General features: G+C 42.4%; 1 protein-coding gene across 1 annotated transcript in view; it reads left to right on the top strand.

The window, feature by feature from the left end:
* Nucleotides 1-22563, top strand: part of IPO5 (importin 5) — a 411785-nt gene that overhangs the window by 205812 nt on the left and 183410 nt on the right. The window contains exons 9-11 of the mRNA XM_053705479.1: nucleotides 1649-1773; nucleotides 7988-8077; nucleotides 8297-8470. Of these exons, the coding sequence (XP_053561454.1) occupies nucleotides 1649-1773; nucleotides 7988-8077; nucleotides 8297-8470 (389 nt within the window). The remainder of the gene's footprint in view (nucleotides 1-1648; nucleotides 1774-7987; nucleotides 8078-8296; nucleotides 8471-22563) is intronic.

Raw genomic sequence — 22563 nt, 5'->3', positions numbered from 1 at the left:
AGCAAGTTTATATACTTTTAAAGTGAGTGGATGTTGCTGTTCAGGGTAATGCCACAGCTTCTCCTCAAATGTCCCAAGTCCCTTTTTTATGGCGTCACATGCAGTTCCTCTCGCTCTCTTGGAAGAGTTATTGCTTCTGGTATCTGTGGCATTATCTGTTTTTTCCCTATATTAAGGGGAAATCATTAGAGGAAATTTAATAAATTGGATAGTAAGGTTTTTGCTCCGCTTTCTACTATACATTTTGCCTTATCTTCTAATAAGAAGGATAGTCGGTAGACTTTAAGGGTTTAATCTCCGTTTCGGACAGTATAATCCCTTCATCTGGTGCTGAAGTAGTTTTATTCAGAGTCAAGCCTTTACACCCTTTAGTGTTATTTAGGAGGGGTTGGCTTCTTGGTAGACTGCGACTCTTTGGTCGTTGTCACTCCTCAAGAATCTAGTTATTTTTATATACACTAGGTTTCATTGGTAAAGATTTCTTCTGTTCTCGATTATGCTAGGAGAATTTCTCAGGTATGAGAGAAGTCAATGATTCCTTTTCCCCATCTGCTATCTGTATTAATCTGTCTCCTTTAATTATCAGCATGGTACTTAAAGTTGTAGGAGCCTCTATTATTCAGATAAAGATAGATGCTCCTTCAGGATGGAGACCTTTATGGACATGTGCAGCATCCTTTGGTACAACGCCTGGTCTAATTCCAGTGAAAGGCCAATTTTTTCTTTCTGTCGCTAATGTTGTCTTTCGTTAAAGAAACCCTCAGCTAAATCTCATTCAGCAGGTAGGGTTTACCCCGAGCCAGGATCGGATCCTTAGGGGGGCAATCTTTCTCAGTTTTTGTATTGCCTGGATACGGAAGATCCTAGATCTCTAAAGGGGCCGTTGATATAGCATTCAACCCCTTCCTCCCAGGGGAAGGTTTTACTTCTTAGGATTATCTGTAGTCGGATAATAAGAGACACGTTCTTGTAATGTGTTCAGGGTCTTCCTCCCTGGGAGTGATGTTCCAGTTCTGGAACAGGGATTGTTTATTTTCCATGCTGTGTGTGGTTACAGAGGGAACTTTGTGTCCTAATTTAGAACTAAATTGTCTAAACTGTTTGAGTACTGTCCTTCAAGATGGAGACTATTTGCTCCATTCTTCCTTGGTGCAGTGGGTCAGTTTATAATGACCTTAGACCTAACGGATGCAGACTCTCAGGTTCCCATTAAAGGGCTCTTCTTCGATTTTTTTCTTTCTGACCAAACTTTTTCAGTTTGTGGTTCAACAATGGCTTTGCCCCAGCTTCCTGAGTTTCCTAACAATGGCTCTGGGATTGCAGTGGCGGCCTGCCTGACTCTTTGGTTAGGCGCCATCCTTCCTCAAGCAAAATCTCATTCGGAGGTTTCTTTTATCTTGCTCACATTTGGAAGTGGAGCTGGGAAAGAAGTCCCTTATCTCATCTCATCTACAGAGAGGGAGTATAATTGTTTTCCTATCGAGTGATATTCCCAACAGTAATTGATGATCCTTGGACTCACCGTGTCAAGTAAATAAACAAATTTATCAGGTAAGCATAAATGTTTTTTTTTTTTTTTTGTTTTTTTTTTTGCTGGTTAGTATGTAGAAACCATTGTTTGTTTATTTTACGGTCTTGTTTTTTGCAGCTAACTGGAAGTACAGACATGCTGGGCTTATGGCATTGTCAGCCATTGGAGAGGGTTGTCACAGGCAGATGGAAGGCATCCTCAATGAGATTGTCAACTTTGTCTTATTGTTCCTTCAAGATCCAGTAAGTTTTATGCCTTTTCTCCAACATAGGTGTGTCCGGTCCACGGCGTCATCCTTACTTGTGGGATATTCTCTTCCCCAACAGGAAATGGCAAAGAGCCCAGCAAAGCTGGTCACATGATCCCTCCTAGGCTCCGCCTACCCCAGTCATTCTCTTTGCCGTTGTACAGGCAACATCTCCACGGAGATGGCTTAGAGTTTTTTAGTGTTTAACTGTAGTTTTTATTATTCAATCAAGAGTTTGTTATTTTGAAATAGTGCTGGTATGTACTATTTACTCAGAAACAGAAAAGAGATGAAGATTTCTGTTTGTATGAGGAAAATGATTTTAGCAACCGTCACTAAAATCCATGGCTGTTCCACACAGGACTGTTGAGAGCAATTAACTTCAGTTGGGGGAACAGTGTGCAGTCTCTTGCTGCTTGAGGTATGACACATTCTAACAAGACGATGTAATGCTGGAAGCTGTCATTTTCCCTATGGGATCCGGTAAGCCATGTTTATTACGATCGTAAATAAGGGCTTCACAAGGGCTTATTAAAACTGTAGACTTTTTCTGGGCTAAATCGATTCATTATTAACACATATTTAGCCTTGAGGAATCATTTTATCTGGGTATTTTGATATAATAATATCGGCAAGACACCTTATTCTTTAGGGGCTTTCCCAAAGCATAGGCAGAGCCTCATTTTCGCGCCGGTGTGGCGCACTTGTTTTTGAGAGGCATGGCATGCAGTCGCATGTGAGAGGAGCTCTGATACTTAGAAAAGACTTTCTGAAGGCGTCATTTGGTATCGTATTCCCCTTTGGGCTTGGTTGGGTCTCAGCAAAGCTGATACCAGGGACTGTAAAGGGGTTAAAGTTCAAAACGGCTCCGGTTCCGTTATTTTAAGGGTTAAAGCTTCCAAATTTGGTGTGCAATACTTTTAAGGCTTTAAGACACTGTGGTGAAAAAATTCCTTCATGTTTTTTCGCAATTGCAGTAATAAAGTGTGTTCAGTTTAAAATTTAAAGTGACAGTAACGGTTTTATTTTAAAACGTTTTTTGTACTTTGTTATCAAGTTTATGCCTGTTTAACATGTCTGAACTACCAGATAGACTGTGTTCTGAATGTGGGGAAGCCAGAATTCCTATTCATTTAAATAAATGTGATTTATGTGATAATGATAATGATGCCCAAGATGATTCCTCAAGTGAGGGGAGTAAGCATGGTACTGCATCATTCCCTCCTTCGTCTACACGAGTCTTGCCCACTCAGGAGGCCCCTAGTACATCTAGCGCGCCAATACTCCTTACTATGCAACAATTAACGGCTGTAATGGATAATTCTGTCAAAAACATTTTAGCCAAAATGAACACTTATCAGCGTAAGCGCGGCTGCTCTGTTTTAGATACTGAAGAGCATGACGACGCTGATAATATTTCTGAAGGGCCCCTAACCCAGTCTGATGGGGCCAGGGAGGTTTTGTCTGAGGGAGAAATTACTGATTCAGGGAACATTTCTCAACAGGCTGAACCTGATGTGATTGCATTTAAATTTAAGTTGGAACATCTCCGCAGTCTGCTTAAGGAGGTACTATCCACTCTGGATGATTGTGACAAGTTGGTCATCCCAGAGAAACTTTGTAAAATGGACAAGTTCCTAGAGGTGCCGGGGCTCCCAGAAGCTTTTCCTATACCCAAGCGGGTGGCGGACATTGTTAATAAAGAATGGGAAAGGCCCGGTATTCCTTTCGTCCCTCCCCCCATATTTAAAAAATTGTTTCCTATGGTCGACCCCAGAAAGGACTTATGGCAGACAGTCCCCAAGGTCGAGGGAGCGGTTTCCACTTTAAACAAACGCACCACTATACCCATAGAGGATAGTTGTGCTTTCAAAGATCCTATGGATAAAAAATTAGAAGGTTTGCTTAAAAAGATGTTTGTTCAGCAAGGTTACCTTCTACAACCAATTTCATGCATTGTCCCTGTCGCTACAGCCGCATGTTTCTGGTTCGATGATCTGATAAGAGCGGTCGATAGTGATTCTCCTCCTTTGGAGGAGATTATGGACAGAATCAATGCTCTCAAATTGGCTAATTCTTTCACCCTAGACGCCACTTTGCAATTGGCTAGGTTAGCGGCTAAGAATTCTGGGTTTGCTATTGTGGCGCGCAGAGCGCTTTGGTTGAAATCTTGGTCGGCTGATGCGTCTTCCAAGAACAAGCTACTTAACATTCCTTTCAAGGGGAAAACGCTGTTTGGCCCTGACTTGAAAGAGATTATCTCTGATATCACTGGGGGTAAGGGCCACGCCCTTCCTCAGGATCGGCCTTTCAAGGCAAAAAATTAAACCTAATTTTCGTCCCTTTCGTAGAAACGGACCAGCCCAAGGTGCTACGTCCTCTAAGCAAGAGGGTAATACTTCTCAAGCCAAGCCAGCTTGGAGACCAATGCAAGGCTGGAACAAGGGAAAGCAGGCCAAGAAACCTGCCACTGCTACCAAGACAGCATGAAATGTTGGCCCCCGATCCGGGACCGGATCTGGTGGGGGGCAGACTCTCTCTCTTCGCTCAGGCTTGGGCAAGAGATGTTCTGGATCCTTGGGCGCTAGAAATAGTCTACCAAGGTTATCTTCTGGAATTCAAGGGACTTCCCCCAAGGGGGAGGTTCCACAGGTCTCAGTTGTCTTCAGACCACATAAAAAGACAGGCATTCTTACATTGTGTAGAAGACCTGTTAAAAATGGGAGTGATTCATCCTGTTCCATTAAGAGAACAAGGGATGGGGTTCTACTCCAATCTGTTCATAGTTCCCAAAAAAGAGGGAACGTTCAGACCAATCTTAGATCTCAAGATCTTAAACAAGTTTCTCAAGGTTCCATCGTTCAAGATGGAAACCATTCGAACTATTCTTCCTTCCATCCAGGAAGGTCAATTCATGACCACGGTGGATTTAAAGGATGCGTATCTACATATTCCTATCCACAAGGAACATCATCGGTTCCTAAGGTTCGCATTCCTGGACAAACATTACCAGTTCGTGGCGCTTCCTTTCGGATTAGCCACTGCTCCAAGGATTTTCACAAAGGTACTGGGGTCCCTTCTAGCTGTGCTAAGACCAAGGGGCATTGCTGTAGTACCTTACTTGGACGACATTCTGATTCAAGCGTCGTCCCTTCCTCAAGCAAAGGCTCACACGGACATTGTCCTGGCCTTTCTCAGATCTCACGGGTGGAAAGTGAACGTGGAAAAGAGTTCTCTATCCCCGTCAACAAGGGTTCCCTTCTTGGGAACAATAATAGACTCCTTAGAAATGAGGATTTTTCTGACAGAGGCCAGAAAAACAAAGCTTCTAGACTCTTGTCGGATACTTCATTCCGTTCCTCTTCCTTCCATAGCTCAGTGCATGGAAGTGATCGGGTTGATGGTAGCGGCAATGGACATAGTTCCTTTTGCGCGCATTCATCTAAGACCATTACAACTGTGCATGCTCAGTCAGTGGAATGGGGACTATACAGACTTGTCTCCGAAGATACAAGTAAATCAGAGGACCAGGGACTCACTCCGTTGGTGGCTGTCCCTGGACAACCTGTCACAAGGGATGACATTCCGCAGACCAGAGTGGGTCATCGTCACGACCGACGCCAGTCTGATGGGCTGGGGCGCGGTCTGGGGATCCCTGAAAGCTCAGGGTCTTTGGTCTCGGGAAGAATCTCTTCTACCGATAAATATTCTGGAACTGAGAGCGATATTCAATGCTCTCAGGGCTTGGCCTCAGCTAGCGAGGGCCAAGTTCATACGGTTTCAATCAGACAACATGACAACTGTTGCGTACATCAACCATCAGGGGGGAACAAGGAGTTCCCTAGCGATGGAAGAAGTGACCAAACTCATTCTATGGGCGGAGTCTCACTCCTGCCACCTGTCTGCTATCCACATCCCAGGAGTGGAAAATTGGGAAGCGGATTTTCTGAGTCGTCAGACATTGCATCCGGGGGAGTGGGAACTCCATCCGGAAATCTTTGCCCAAGTCACTCAGCTGTGGGGCATTCCAGACAGGGATCTGATGGCCTCTCGTCAGAACTTCAAAGTTCCTTGCTACGGGTCCAGATCCAGGGATCCCAAGGCGGCTCTAGTGGATGCACTAGTAGCACCTTGGACCTTCAAACTAGCTTATGTGTTCCCGCCGTTTCCTCTCATCCCCAGGCTGGTAGCCAGGATCAATCAGGAGAGGGCGTCGGTGATCTTGTTAGCTCCTGCGTGGCCACGCAGGACTTGGTATGCAGATCTGGTGAATATGTCATCGGCTCCACCTTGGAAGCTACCTTTGAGACGAGACCTTCTTGTTCAGGGTCCGTTCGAACATCCGAATCTGGTTTCACTCCAGCTGACTGCTTGGAGATTGAACGCTTGATTTTATCGAAGCGAGGGTTCTCAGATTCTGTTATTGATACTCTTGTTCAGGCCAGTAAGCCTGTAACTAGAAAGATTTACCACAAAATTTGGAAAAAATATATCTGTTGGTGTGAATCTAAAGGATTCTCTTGGGACAAGGTTAAGATTCCTAGGATTCTATCCTTCCTTCAAGAAGGATTGGAAAAAGGATTATCTGCAAGTTCCCTGAAGGGACAGATTTCTGCCTTGTCGGTGTTACTTCACAAAAAACTGGCTGCTGTGCCAGATGTTCAAGCCTTTGTTCAGGCTCTGGTTAGAATTAAGCCTGTTTACAAACCTTTGACTCCTCCTTGGAGTCTCAATTTAGTTCTTTCAGTTCTTCAGGGGGTTCCGTTTGAACCCTTGCATTCCGTTGATATTAAGTTATTATCTTGGAAGGTTTTGTTTTTAGTTGCAATTTCTTCTGCTAGAAGAGTTTCAGAATTATCTGCTCTGCAGTGTTCTCCTCCTTATCTGGTGTTCCATGCAGATAAGGTGGTTTTACGTACTAAACCTGGTTTTCTTCCAAAAGTTGTTTCTAACAAAAACATTAACCAGGAGATTATCGTACCTTCTCTGTGTCCGAAACCAGTTTCAAAGAAGGAACGTTTGTTGCACAATTTGGATGTTGTTCGCGCTCTAAACTTCTATTTAGATGCTACAAAGGATTTTAGACAAACATCTTCCTTGTTTGTTGTTTATTCTGGTAAAAGGAGAGGTCAAAAAGCAACTTCTACCTCTCTCTCTTTTTGGATTAAAAGCATCATCAGATTGGCTTACGAGACTGCCGGACGGCAGCCTCCCGAAAGAATCACAGCTCATTCCACTAGGGCTGTGGCTTCCACATGGGCCTTCAAGAACGAGGCTTCTGTTGATCAGATATGTAGGGCAGCGACTTGGTCTTCACTGCACACTTTTACCAAATTTTACAAGTTTGATACTTTTGCTTCTTCTGAGGCTATTTTTGGGAGAAAGGTTTTGCAAGCCGTGGTGCCTTCCATTTAGGTGACCTGATTGCTCCCTCCCTTCATCCGTGTCCTAAAGCTTTGGTATTGGTTCCCACAAGTAAGGATGACGCCGTGGACCGGACACACCTATGTTGGAGAAAACAGAATTTATGTTTACCTGATAAATTACTTTCTCCAACGGTGTGTCCGGTCCACGGCCCGCCCTGGTTTTTTTAATCAGGTCTGATAATTTATTTTCTTTAACTACAGTCACCACGGTACCATATGGTTTCTCCTATGCAAATATTCCTCCTTAACGTCGGTCGAATGACTGGGGTAGGCGGAGCCTAGGAGGGATCATGTGACCAGCTTTGCTGGGCTCTTTGCCATTTCCTGTTGGGGAAGAGAATATCCCACAAGTAAGGATGACGCCGTGGACCGGACACACCGTTGGAGAAAGTAATTTATCAGGTAAACATAAATTCTGTTTTCTAATAAATTATTAAAATTGATGTGTTTTTTTTTTTTTTTTTTTTTTTTGGGGGGGGGGGGTTTAGAGGGGGAGTGGGAAGTTTCCAATCTTAGTTTTTTCATTTAAAACTACACTTGAAATATACAGATGAATACTTTTGCTCCTTCACTCTTGACTAAGATGGATGAGTATGATTGTTCATTGTTGGGATGTGTGCCCCCCACACACCCCTTCAGAAAGACATTCATACAATTCTATCACAATCTAGTTGGGGGTCTTCAGAAATGGACACAGGGTTCCAAGATCTACAATAAGTTGAGTGTATAATAATGATTAAATACAATTTAGGATATATATATATATTTTTATCTCTCTCCCAGCATCCAAGAGTACGCTATGCTGCTTGTAATGCTATTGGGCAGATGGCTACAGACTTTGCTCCTGGATTTCAAAAGAAGTTTCATGAAAAGGTAGGAGTGTGTGGTTTCTTATTTTCTTCTTTTTAGGGGGTTTTATGCATATTTACTATATTTCTATGGATTCTTTGTCATTTCTTTTGATCAAAGAACTGTTTCCTCCTTCATATCCTGCAGCTCTAGTTTTTGTGGACACCCTGCAGGAAATTTCACTTGCAGAACTTTCCTTTTTTTTTTTTGCCCTGCACTGAATTCATTGGTTTTGTTTTTTAGGTGATTGCAAGTCTGCTGCAAACAATGGAAGATCAGGCTAACCCACGAGTTCAGGCCCATGCAGCTGCTGCTCTTATCAACTTCACAGAAGACTGTCCTAAGTCGCTGCTTGTACCATATCTAGACAATCTAGTGAATCACTTGCATTCAATCATGGTGGTGAAACTGCAGGAGGTATGGATCAAGTGAGCTAAAGGCAGTTGGTGGTTTTCATGCATCCCAGTCTTTATTAAATCTCCTCCATGTAGTTTAAAACGAAGATACAGTATTTAGTTATTTAAAGGGACAGTCTACACCCAACCATAAGTTTTACTTACATATGTAAACACATAAAATAAGCCTCCTGCACCAGGTCCATCATACAGTAGCTGGAATATAGTAACTGAAAATGTAAAAAAGTCTTCGTTTATAAACAGCCGAAAATGGCCACCAGGTTCCGCCCACCTAATGTGTGCAGATGGTTGTGTTAGGCTTTTTCCAATCATGATCGACTCGTAAATAAGTTGTATTGCTCGCACACGCTGATTTACACATGCGTGGTTGAAACACTGGTGTGTTGCTTCTTAACCATTCCCCAATATTGTAGTTTGTGCTTTTTCATTCCGTTTTTATAGCACTGCTCTGCTGCATAGCAATGTATTTGAATAGCGGTAGGTTATCTCCCTCGTTCTAGTCTCTTAATGTGCTGGTCTCTAATCCCCATCTTCCTTTTGACAGCCAGTGGTTACTAGTTTATCACACACCTCTTCCCTCTTTTTCTTTTACAAAGATATGACGAGTCCATGGATTTCATCCTTACTTGTGGGATGTTAACCTCCTGCTAACAGGAAGTGGCAAAGAGCACCACAGCAGAGCTGTATATATAGCCCCTCCCCTTCATCCTCAGTTAATCTTTTTGCCTGGGTTATACTAGGAAGAGGTAAAGTGAGGTGTTTTATTTTCTTCAATCATGAAGTTTTTTATTTTAAATGGTACCGGTGTGTACTATTTTCCTCAGGGGGTTATGGAAGAAAATTTATGCCCTGAGGTTGATGATCTTAGCAGTTGTAACTAAGATCCACGCTGGTCCCTACAAGACTTCTGAAGGTAACACATGAGACATCTTCAGTGTGGAGACCGGTTTCATGCTACAAGCAGCATTAAGGTATGTGCAGCCCTTTATTTCTGAAGAGACTGGATATATTAGAACTGGCTGGCATTTATTTCCCTATATGGGAATGGGGTAAGCAGTAGACCTGTTTCACAGAAGGGTGTTACTGGAGTCCCTTGTTTTTATTTCTCTTGTTAAGTGTATCCAGTCCACGGATCATCCATTACTTATGGGATATTCTCCTTCCCAACAGGAAGTTGCAAGAGGATCACCCACAGCAGAGCTGCTATATAGCTCCTCCCCTAACTGCCATATTCAGTCATTGTCTTGCAACCCTCAACAAAAATGGAGGTCGTAAGAGTAGAGGTGTTTTATACTTAGTTTATTTCTTCAATCAAAAGTTTGTTATTTTTAAATGGTACCGGAGTGTGCTCTTTATCTCAGGCAGTATTTAGAAGAAGAATCTGCCTGCATTTTCTATGATCTTAGCAGAAGTAAATAAGATCCATGGCTGTTCTCACATATTCTGAGGAGTGAGGTAACTTCAGAGAGGGAATGGCGTGCAGGTTTTCCTGCAATAAGGTATGTGCAGTTAATATTTTTCTAGGGATGGAATTTGCTAGAAAATGCTGCTTATACCGGATTAATGTAAGTAAAGCCTTAAATGCAGTGATAGCTACTGGTATCAGGCTTAATAGAGATGCATACTCTTATAAAATGTAATATAAAACGTTTGCTGGCATGTTAATCGTTTTTATATATGTTTGGTGACAAAACTTATTGGGGCCTAGTTTTTTTCCACATGGCTGGTTTGATTTCTGCCTAGAGACAGTTTCCTGAAGCTTTCCACTGTTGCAATATGAGGGGGAAGGGCCTATTTTAGTGCTTTTCTGTGCAGCTAAAAATACTGACAGAGACATTCAGCTTCCCTCTGCATGATACAGGACATCTCTGAAGGGCTCAAAAGGCTTCAAAGTCGTGTTTGAGGAGGGTAACAATCACAGTAGACTGTGGCAGTTGTTGTGACTGTGTTTAAAAAACGTTTTTGTCATTTATTATTCTGTTTTTGTTATTAAGGGGTTAATCATCCATTTGCAAGTGGGTGCAATGCTCTGCTGACTTGTTACATACACTGTAAAAAATTTGTAAGTGTAACTGCCTTTTTTCACTGTTATTTCAAATTTTGTCAATTTGTTTCTCTTAAAGGCACAGTAACGTTTTTTATATTGCTTGTTAACTTGCTTTAAAGTGTTTTCCAAGCTTGCTAGTCTCATTGCTAGTCTGTACAAACATGTCTGAAACAGAGGATACTTGTTCATTATGTTTAAAAGCCATGGTGGAGCCCCATAGGAGAATGTGTACTAAATGTATTGATTTCACCTTAAACAGTAAAGATCAGTCTTTATCTATAAAAGAATTGTCACCAGAGGGGTCTGTTGAGTGGGAAGTTATGCCGACTAACTCTCCCTATGTGTCGGACCCTTCAACTCCCGCTCAAGGGACGCACGCTAATATGGCGCCAAGTACATCAGGGACGCCCAAGGGATTACTTTGCAGGACATGGCTGCAATCATGAATAATACCCTGTCATAAGTATTATTTTACAGCCCCTTGCATGCATTGCGCCTGTCACTGCTGCGGCGGCGGCATTCTGGTTTGAGGCCCTGGAAGAGGCCATCCATACAGCTCCATTGACTGAAATTGTTGACAAGCTTAGAACTCTTAAGCTAGCTAACTCATTTGTTTCTGATGCCATTGTTCATTTAACTAAACTAACGGCTAAGAATTCCGGATTCGCCATCCAGGCCCGTAGGGCGCTATGGCTCAAATCCTGGTCAGCTGATGTGACTTCAAAGTCTAAATTACTCAACATTCCTTTCAAGGGGCAGACCTTATTCGTGCCTGGTTTGAAAGAAATTATTGCTGACATTACTGGAGGTAAGGGTCATACCCTTCCTCAGGACAGGGCCAAATCAAAGGCCAAACAGTCTAATTTTCGTGCCTTTCGAAATTCCAAGGCAGGTGCAGCATCAACTTCCTCCGCTTCAAGACAAGAGGGAACTTTTGCTCAATCTAAGCAGGCCTGGAAACCTAACCAGTCCTGGAACAAAGGCAAGCAGGCCAGAAAGCCTGCTGCTGCCTCTAAGACAGCATGAAGGAACGGCCCCCTATCCGGCGACGGATCTAGTAGGGGGCAGACTTTTTCTCTTCGCATAGGCGTGGGCAAGAGATGTTCAGGATCCCTGGGCGTTGGGGATCATATCTCAGGGATATCTTCTGGACTTCAAAGCTTCCCCTCCACAAGGGAGATTTCATCTTTCAAGGTCATCTGCAAATCGGATAAAGAAAGAGGCATTCCTACGCTGTGTGCAAGACCTCCTAGTAATGGGAGTGATCCATCCAGTTCCGCAGACGGAACAAGGACAGGGTTTTTATTCAAATCTGTTTGTGGTTCCCAAAAAAGAGGGAACCTTCAGACCAATTTTGGATCTAAAGATCTTAAACAAATTCCTCAGAGTTCCATCGTTCAAAATGGAAACTATTCGGACCATCCTACCCATGATCCAAGAGGGTCAGTACATGACCACAGTGGACTTAAAGGATGCCTACCTTCACATACTGATTCACAAAGATCATCATCGGTTCCTAAGGTTTGCCTTTCTAGACAGGCATTACCAATTTGTAGCTCTTCCCTTCAGGTTGGCTACAGCCCCGAGAATCTTTATGAAGGTTCTGGGCTCACTTCTGGCGGTTCTAAGACCGCGAGGCATAGCGGTGGCTCCGTATCTAGACGACATCCTGATATAGGCGTCAAGCTTTCAAATTGCCAAGTCTCATACAGAGATAGTTCTGGCATTTCTGAGATCGCACAGGTGGAAAGTAAACGAGGAAAAGAGTTCTCTATCCCCACTCAGAAGAGTCTACTTCTTAGGGACTCTTATAGATTCTGTAGAGATGAAAATTTACCTGACGGAGTCCAGGTTATCAAAGCTTCTAAATGCTTGCTGTATTCTTCATTCCATTCCGCGCCCTTAGGTGGCTCAGTGTGTGGAGGTGATCGGCTTAATGGTAGCGGCAATGGACATAGTGCCATTTGCGCGCCTACATCTCAGACCGCTGCAATTATGCATGCTAAGTCAGTGGAATGGGGATTACACAGATTTGTCCCCTCTGCTAAATCTGGATCAAGAGACCAGAGATTCTCTTCTCTGGTGGTTGTCTCGGGTCCACCTGTCCGAGGGTATGACCTTTCGCAGGCCAGATTGGAGAATTGTAACAGATGCCAGCCTTCTAGGTTGGGGTGCAGTCTGGAACTCCCTGAGGGCACAGGGATCGTGGACTCAGGAGGAGAAACTCCTTCCGATAAATATTCTGGAGGTTGTGTTTAGGCCTACTCCAACTTTGGCCATAAGGGGCGGGGCTTGTCGTTGCGCTTAGGTGCGCAATTCCTTCTGACAAAGGAGCAGCAAGCAGTAACTCTGGTTGCTCCTGGACAGTAGTCTCTGGCTTGGAGTGTTGGCTATTCATTCCGAAGTACCCTGGGGGCAGGTAGGCGCCACAGCACTGCTGTGGCGAGGTGCAGAGGGTGTTTTTGTGTAAACTGATATATTTTTCTCTTTAAAGCCTTATTTTTCACCTTTCTCATAGGGTGCAATAATTTTTGGATATACAAATTAGTTTTAGTGAATTTTGGTAGCAAATTAACGTTATTTAAGCAGTTTTGGAAAATTTTTTCACTTTCTTTCTTAAAGGCGCAGTAAACGTTTTTCAAAGTTTTATTTAAAGCAGTAAATAAAGTGTTTAAACGACTTTTGTGGCTATTATTAGTCTGTTCAACATGTCTGACATTGAGGATTCTCATTGTTCTATGTGTTTAGAAGCTATTGTGGAACCCCCTCTTACATTGTGTACCTCTTGTACTGAAAGGTCAAGATAGTGTGCCTAAGGATGATTCTCAATCTGAAGAGAATCATACTTAAGCACACGCCCACACAAGAGACACCAAGTACTTCTAGTGCGTCTAATTCTTTTACTCTGCAGGAGATGGCTGTAGTTATGTCATCTACCCTTACAGAGGTATTATCTAAATTACCAGCGTTGCAGGGTAAACGCAGTAGGTCAGGTATTAATGTAAATACTGAATCCTCTGATACTTTATTAGTTATTTCCGATGTACCCTCACAGTGTTTCTGAGTTGGGGGTCACGGAATTGCTGTCTGAGGGAGAAATTTCAGACTCAGGGAATGTGTTCCTCAGACAGATTTGGACGTTATGTCCTTTAAATTTAAGCTTGAACACATCCGTCTGTTGCTTCGGGAGGTCTTAGCGACTCTGAATGATTGTGATCCTATTATGATACCACCAGAGAAATTGTGTAAGATGGACAAATATCTAGAAGTGCCTACTTATACTGATGTTTTTCCAATTCCTAAAAGAATTTCGGAAATTATAAAGAAGGAATGGGATAGACCAAGTATACCATTTTCTCCCCCTCCTACTTTTAAGAAAATATTTCCCATATCGGACACCATTCGGGACTTGTGGCAAACGGTCCCTAAGGTGAAGGGAGCTATATCTTCCCTGGCTAAGCGTACAACTATACCCATTGAGGACAGTTGTACTTTCAAAGACCCTATGGATAAAAAATTATAGGGTCTCCTAAAGAAATTGTTTTTTAATCAGGGTTTTCTTTTGCAACCTACTGCTTGCATTGTTCCAGTAACTACTGCAGCAGCTTTTTGGTTTGAAGCTCTGGAAGAGTCCCTGAAGGTTGAGACTCCGTTAGATGACATTTTGGATAGAATTAAGGCTCTCAAGTTAGCTAATTCTTTTATTAGTGATGCCGCTTTTCAAATTGCTAAATTAGCGGCGAAAAATGCAGGATTTGCTATTTTAGCGCGTAGAGCGTTGTGGCTCAAATCTTGGTCTGCTGATGTGTCATCAAAACACAAGCTTTTAGCTATTCCCTTTAAAGGTAAGACACTTTTCGGGCCAGAATTGAAGGAAATCATTTCTGACATTACAGGAGGTAAAGGCCATGCCCTACCTCAGGATAAGTCTGTTAAGATGAGGGGTAAACCGAATAATTTTCGTTATTTTCTGAATTTTAAGGGAGGACCTTCTACTTCTTCCTCCAATCTAAGTCAGTCTGGAGACCTAACCAGAATTTGAATAAAGGTAAACAATCTAAGAAGCCAGTTGCTGCTACTGAGACAGCATGAAGGGGTGGCCCCCTATCCGGGATGGGATTTAGTAGGGGGCAAACTCTTTCTTTGTTGAGGCTTGGGCAAGAGATGTTCAGGACCCATGGGCACTAGAAATAGTGACCCACAGTTATCAGTTGGATTTCAAGGATTTTCTCCCAAGAGTGAGGTGTCATTTTTCAAGATTATCTGCAGACCAGATAAAGAGAGGCGTTCTTACGCTGTGTTAAAGACCTTGTTACCGTGGGAGTCATTTGTCCAGTTCCAAAATCAGAACAAGGACAGGGGTTTTACTCAAATCTATTTGTGGTTCCCAAAAAAGAGGGCACTTTCAGACCCATTTTAGACCTCAAGTGTCTAAACAAATTTCTTAAGATAGAGACTATACAAACAATTTTACAAATGGTCCAGGAGGGTCAATATATGACTACTGTGGATTTGAAGGATGCGCTTACCTTCATATTCCTATCCACAAGGATCATCACTTTCTAAGGTTTGCCTTCCTGGACAAACATCAGTTTGTGGCTCTTCCCTTCGGGTTGGCCACAGCACCCAGAATCTTCACAAAGGTTCTAGGGTCTCTTTTGGCGGTTCTCAGACCGCGAGGCGTAGCAGTGGCGCCTTATCTGGACGATATTCTAATTCAGGCGTCAACATATCACACGGACATATTGTTGTTTTTCCTGAGAACTCACGGAAGGTGAACATAGAGAAGAGTTCACTTGTTCCACAGACAAGGGTTCCTTTCTTGGGAACTCTGATAGACTCGGTAGCCATGAAAATATTTCTGGCAGAGGTCAGAAAATCAAAGATTCTAAATACTTGCTGAGCACTTCAGTTCATTCCTTGGCCATCAGTGGCTCAGTGTATGGAGGTAATTGAATTAATGGTAGCGGCAATGGAAATCATTCCGTTTGCTCGCTTTTATCTCAGACCACTGCAACTGTGCATGCTCGGACAGTGGAATGGGGATTATGCGGATTTATCTCTTCAGATAAATCTGGATCAAGAGACCAGAAACTCTCTTCTTTGGTGGTTGTCGCCGGATCATCTGTCCCAGGGGACTTGTTTCCGCAGACCCTCATGGGTGATTGTGACAACGGATGCCAGCCTCTCTGGGCTGGGGTGCAGTCTGGAACTCTGACGGCTCATGGTGTTTGGACTCAGGTGGAGTCTTTACTTCCAATCAATGTTCTGGAACTGAGAGCAATATTCAATGTTCTTCAGGCGTGGCCTTGGTTGGCTTCGGCCAAATTCATCAGATTCCAGTCGGACAACATCACAACTGTGGCTTATATATATCATCAGGGGGGAACAAGGAGTTCCTTAGCGATGATAGAAGTATCCAAGATAATCAGTTGGGCGGAGGCCCACTCTTGTCATCTGTCAGCGATCTACATCCCAGAAGTAGAGACTTTTCATCCGGGGGAGTTGGAACTTCCGGAGGTATTTGCCTCATTGATTCTCAGATGGGGTAGACCGGAATTGGATCTGATGGCATTTCGACAGAATGCCAAGCTTCCAAGATACGGATCCCGGTCAAGGGATCCTCAGGCCAAACTGATAGATGCCTTGGTTGTTCAGCCTAGCTTAGGTGTTTCCACTGTTTCCTCTCCTCCCACGCGTGATTCCTCGAATCAAACAAGAGAGAGCTTCAGTGATCCTGATAGCGCCTGCGTTGCCACGCAGGACCTGGTATGCGGATCTAGTGGGCATGTCCTCTCTGCCACCGTGGAAACTTCCATTGAGACAGGACCTTCTCATTCAAGGTCCTTTCCAACATTCAAATGTAATTTCTCTGCAGCTGACTCCGTGGAGATTGAACGCTTGATTTTATCAAAGCAAGGATTCTCTTATTCGGTCATCAATACTTTGATACAGGCTAGAAAGCCTGTCACTAGAAAAATCTATCATAAGATATGGCGTAAATATCTTTTTGGTGTGAATCCAAGGGTTACTCATGGAGTAAAGTTAGGATTCCTAGAATTTTGTCTTTTCTCCAAGAAGGATTGGAGAAAGGGTTATCAGCAAGTTCCTTAAAGGGACAAATTTCACCTTTGTCAATTCTGTTTCACAAACGTTTGGCAAATGTATCAGATGTTCAGTCTTTTTTGAATTTAGTTCTTTGAGTTCTTCAAGGGGTTCCGTTTGAACCCATGCATTCCATGGATATCAAATTGCTATCTTGGAAAGTTCTGATTTTAGTTGCTATTTCTTCTGCTCGAAGAGTTTGAGCTTTCAGTGCTACAGTGTGATTCTCCTTATCTCATTTTTCATTCTGATAAGGTGGTGTTACGTACCAAACCTGGATTCCTTCCTAAGGTTGTTTCAAATAAGAATATTAATCAGGAAATTGTTGTTTCTTCCTTGTGTCCTAACCCTTCTTCTAAGAAAGGAGCGTACGTTGCATAATTTGGATGTGGTCCGTGCCTTAAAGTTTTACTTACAGGCAACTAAGGATTTCCGTCAATCATCTTCATTATTCATTGTTTATTCTGGAAAGCGTAGGGTTCAGAAAGCTACGGCTACCTTTCTTTTTGGCTGAGAAGTATCATCCGCCTGGCATATGAGACTGCTGGACAGCAGCCTCCTGAAAGTATTGCGGTTCATTCTACTAGGGCTGTGGCTTCCAAATGGGCCTTTAAAAACGATGCATCTGAACAGATTTTAAGGCTGCGACTTGGTCGTCCCTTTACACTTTTTCCAAATTTGATACTTTTTCTTCTTCTGAGGCTATCTTTGGGAGAAAGGTTCTTCAAGCAGTGGTGCCTTCTGTTTAGGTTCCTGTCTTGTCCCTCCCTTTCATCCTTGTCCTTTTGCTTTGGTATTGGTTTCCCACAAGTAAGGATGAAATCCGTGGACTCGTCATATCTTTGTAAAAGAAAAGTAAATTTATGCTTACCTGATTAATTTCTTTTACGAAATGACGAGTCCACGGCCTACCCTGTTCTTTTTAAGACAATTTTTCTTTATATTTTATTGTAAACTTCAGTCACCTCTGCACCTTTTAGCCTTTCCTTTTTCTCTTCCTGTACCTTCGGCCGAATGACTGAGGGTGGAGGGGAAGGGGAGGGGCTATATATACAGCTCTGCTGTGGTGCTCTTTGCCACTTCCTGTTAGCAGGAGGTTAATATCCCACAAGTAAGGATGAAATTCGTGGACTCGTCATATCGTAAAATAAATTAATTTATCAGGTAAGCGTAAATTAAATTTATTTATTTTTTTGCTGGGCATTTTTTTTCTTTGAGCCTTGGAGATATACTGCTGCCCAAGTTGAAGCACAGATTAGGAATATTAAAATAACACCACACACATTTACACGCAGCAGGAGTAATAAAAACCTGCTCACAAAAGAAAATCATTCTTTGAGACCACGCAGTTGCGCTGCCCTGCAGAGAATGCTGTGCTGTCTTTAACTAAAAGCAAGCATGTTAGGACGGTGCTAGGATCTTCCTCTGGATGTCAGCACTTGGGCAATACAGAATACATGAACTTGGACAGTACTGAAAGTGAGTCAGGGGGTGCTGTGGTTAACTTTAGCTGTTAAAGAGCCTGTATTTTTTATGTAAATATATTTTATAGCAACAGTTTATGGATATGGATTATATGTATGATATATTCCATTCTAAATAGGTATATAAGAAAAATAGTCCACATCGTTATGTTCCCCATCAATTTCTGTTTGGTTTTCTGCTGAATAACTGCTGCAATAAGTATTCTGTAGTTTATCATCTAAGGAATAATCATCACGTCAAAAATACAGGGTAAAAGCTTGCTGTGTAAAGTAAAAAATGTGCCTGTCGCTCCTGTATTTACAGATTTGCCTGCAGTGTCTTAAGTCTAAAAAAACTTTGAAACAGCCAGTGTCTAGGGAACATCTGACTTTCCACGCATCACATGCACAAGGGGTCGTCTGCACATCCATTTACCACATTTGATTCATTTCAAATACAAACTCAAGCCCTCACACTTACTTATCACATGTCTTTAAATGTACTGAAGATCCCTTGTGTAGTCATGTGTGAAGGATCCAGTGTTCCCTGCACAACGGCTGCTTCACAGCATTCAGGCAGAAGCAATATATGCTTATAGATATCCAAGGTATGCTCACTAAGTATTTAGCATGTGTTCATTCTTCTACATGGCTTAGCCCTAGAAGCTGCAAAAAGTGAGCGGTACACCCTCACAGCATTCAGGCAGAAGTAAAAAAATATATGCTTCTTATAGATATCCAAGAATGCTTCTTATAGATATCCAAGGTATGCTCACTAGGTATTTAGCATGTATTCATTCTTCTACATGGCTTAACCCTAGAAGCTGCAAAAAGTGAGCGGTACACCCTCTCCTGTCAAGACTGGTACCGCATTTTAAAGTCAGTAGTTAAGAGTTTTACCCTACAACGCAGTAGCATACAACTCTTAACTAAAGTGCTAAAAAGTACACTATATAATTGGAGGGTCTCCTTAAGAAAAATTTTATATATCAAGAGTTTATTTTTAAACGGTACCGGCGTTGTACTGTTTTACTCTCAGGCAGAAATTAGAAGAAGAATTCTGCCTGGAGGTGGATGATCTTAGCGGTTTGTAACTAAGGTCCATTGCTGTTCTCACACACAACTGAAGAGTATGGGAAAACTTCAGTTGGGGGAACGGTCTGCAGATTACCTGCTTTGAGGTATGTTCAGTATTTTTATTTCTAGAGAGATGAATAAGTTCTAGAAAATGCTGACAGAGCCTTGTGTATTTGAGGTAAGCTAGATGCAGTGATTTAACGACTGGGATCATGCTTACAAAACAGGGTAATACTCATGTTAATACTCATATTACTTAGAGAAAAAATGTCCTATTTATGAAATATGTAAACGTTTTGTCACTGAGGGAGATAAGTCTTTATTTGGGGCCTAGTTTTCCACATGGCTAGTCAGATACTCCTAGGAGTATTTTCTTAAGGCCCCTCTGACATCCAGTACATGGGAGGGGCCTATTTTCGCGCTCTAGATGCGCAGACGATTATAAAGGGTTTATTTCTTCTCTAAATCGTATTTGAGGGCAGGTAGGGGCCTCAGCAGAGTTGTGGCAAGGTGCTCAACTGTCTTTTACCAGTGGTTGACGTTTTTTAAATCCGTTTTGGGGGCTAAGGGGTTATTCATCCATTTGCAAGTGGGTGCAATGTTGCTTTAGTCCCTTACATACACTGTAAAAATTTTGAAGACTTTACTATATTTTTACACTGTTTTGCAGTTTAAGCGCTAGTTTTTTTCTCTTAAAGGCACAGTAACGTTTTTGTTTAATTGCTGTTTCACCTTTATTAAAGTGTTTTCTCTTGTAAGGTGTATCCAGTCCACGGGTTCATCCTTTACTTGTGGGATATTCTCCTTCCTAACAGGAAGTGGCAAAGAGAGCACACAGCAAAGCTGTCCATATAGCTCCCCCTCTAGCTCCACCCCCCAGTCATTCTCTTTGCCGGCTCTAAGCAATAGGGTCCCTCTCGGAAGGGTAAAGTGAATGTGGTGTTAGATTTGTAGTTTTTTGTTCTACAAGCAAAAGTTTGTTATTTTAAATGGTACCGGTGTGTACTATTTACTCTCTAGCAGAAAAGAGATGAAGTTTTCTGCAGGGAGGAAGATGATTTTAGCATGTTGTAACTAAAATCCACTGCTGTTCCCACAAAGGACTGAGGAGTACAAGAATACTTCAGTTGGGGGGGGAACGGTTTGCAGGTTAGGCTGCAATAAGGTATGTTCAGTCATTTATTTCTAGACAAGACTGTGATAATGCTAGAAAAGGACTGATAAGATCCCCATGAGGGAAGGGTAAGCTTTATTCAGAGACTAAGTATGGAATTGCAAGCTTACATAACAGGGCTAATTTTTGCTGGTTGACACTTTATTTTATGGCAAACGGTTTTTACTGATAAATATCGTTTTTTTGAGACACTTTGAAGGTTCCTTTGGGTTTCTTTCAGGGGTTGTTAGCCACATGGCTGTTATTATAACACTTAGGAGTGTTTCTTTAGGCCTCACAGCACAGGAGTAAGGTGGGAGGGGCCTAATTTCGCGCCTCAGATGCGCAGTTAGATTGACTAGATCTTCAGGCTGTTTCACATGGAGGGTTCTGCTGCAGTTTGAGGGCCTATAAGAAGCTTTTTTCCCCACAAATCTGGTTCCTAAGGGCAGGTAGGACCACAGCAGAGCTGTGGCAAGGTGCTGAAGTCGTTTTATCCGGTTGTTAGCTTGCTATTGATCCGGTTTCGGCATTAAGGGGTTAATCGTTTTTCTTGCTAGTTGTGCAATCTTACCAATGCTTTAAGTACAAACTGTGAACATTTCGAAAAGTTTGCTGCATTTTTCACTGTTTTGGAAAATTGTGTGCCTTTTTTATCTCTTAAAGGCACAGTAACGTTTTTTTGCAAAGTGTGTTTTTACTTGATTAAAGTGATTTCTAAGCCTGTTTGTCTTACTACTAGTCTGTTAAACATGTCTGACACTAAGGAAAATCCTTGTTCAATGTGTTTAGAAGCCATGGTGGAATCCCCTCTCAGAATGTGTCCCACTTGTACTGATATGTCTATACACTTTAAAGAACATATTGTTGCACTTAAAAATATGGCCCAAGATGACAGACAGAAGGTAATGAGGTTAGCCCGTTAACCTCTACCCAAGTGTCACAACCAGTTACGCCCGCTCAAGCGACGCCTAGCACCTCTAGTGCGTCTAACTCTTTTACTTTGCAAGACTTGGCAGCAGTTATGGATAATACCCTCTCAGTGTTTTTATCTAAACTGCCCATGTTACCTACAAAGTGTGATAGCTCTGTTTTAAGAACAAATTCTGACGCTTTGGTAGCCGTATCAGATATACACTCACAACGCTCTGAAATGGGGGCGAGGGATGTGCTGTCTGAGGGAAAAATTTCAGATTCGGGAAAGGTTGCTCCTCAGACAGACTCAGATATGTTGGCTTTTAAATTTTAAACTAGAACACCTCCGCTTATTGCTCAGGGAGGTATTAGTTACTCTGGATGACTGAGACCCTTTGGTGGTTCCAGAGAAATTGTGTAAAATGGACAAGTACCGAGAAGTTCCTGTTTACACTGATGTGTTCCCGGTCCCTAAGAGGATTGTGGATATAGTAACTAGGGAGTGGGATAGACCAGGTATTCTGTTTGTTCCCCCTCCTGTTTTTAAGAAAATGTTCCCCATATCTGACACCACGCGGGACTCGTGGCAGACGGTCCCTAAGGTGGAGGGGACTGTTTCTTTCATGTAATTAGCAAGAGTCCATGAGCTAGTGACGTATGGGATATACATTCCTACCAGGAGGGGCAAAGTTTCCCAAACCTCAAAATGCCTATAAATACACCCCTCACCACACCCACAATTCAGTTTTACAAACTTTGCCTCCCGTGGAGGTGGTGAAGTAATTTTGTGCTAGATTCTACGTTGATATGCGCTTCGCAGCAGGCTGGAGCCCGGTTTTCCTCTCAGAGTGCAGTGAATGTCAGAGGGATGTGAAGAGAGTATTGCCTATTTGAATTCAATGGTCTCCTTCTACGGGATCTATTTCATAGGTTCTCTGTTATCGGTCGTAGAGATTCATCTCTTACCTCCCTTTTCAGATCAATGATATACTCTTATATACCATTACCTCTACTGATTCTCGTTTCAGTACTGGTTTGGCTATCTACTATATGTAGACGAGTGTCCTGGGGTAAGTAAGTCTTATTTTTTGTGACACTCTAAGCTATGGTTGGGCACGTTATATATAAAGTTCTAAATATATGTCTTTAAACTTATATTTGCCTTGATTCAGGATGATCAATATTCCTTATTTCAGACAAGTCAGTTTCATTATTTGGGTTAATGCATATGAATATTCAATTTTTTCTTACCTTAAAAATATATATATATTTTTTGTCATTTCCGGCGTCATACTTGACGCCGGAAGTTGTTCGTGATTGCGTCTCTTTTTTGA

Source organism: Bombina bombina, chromosome 3, assembly GCF_027579735.1.
Source record: "Bombina bombina isolate aBomBom1 chromosome 3, aBomBom1.pri, whole genome shotgun sequence".
Lineage (NCBI taxonomy): Eukaryota > Metazoa > Chordata > Amphibia > Anura > Bombinatoridae > Bombina > Bombina bombina.
This window is presented reverse-complemented; position numbering and strand designations above follow the sequence as displayed.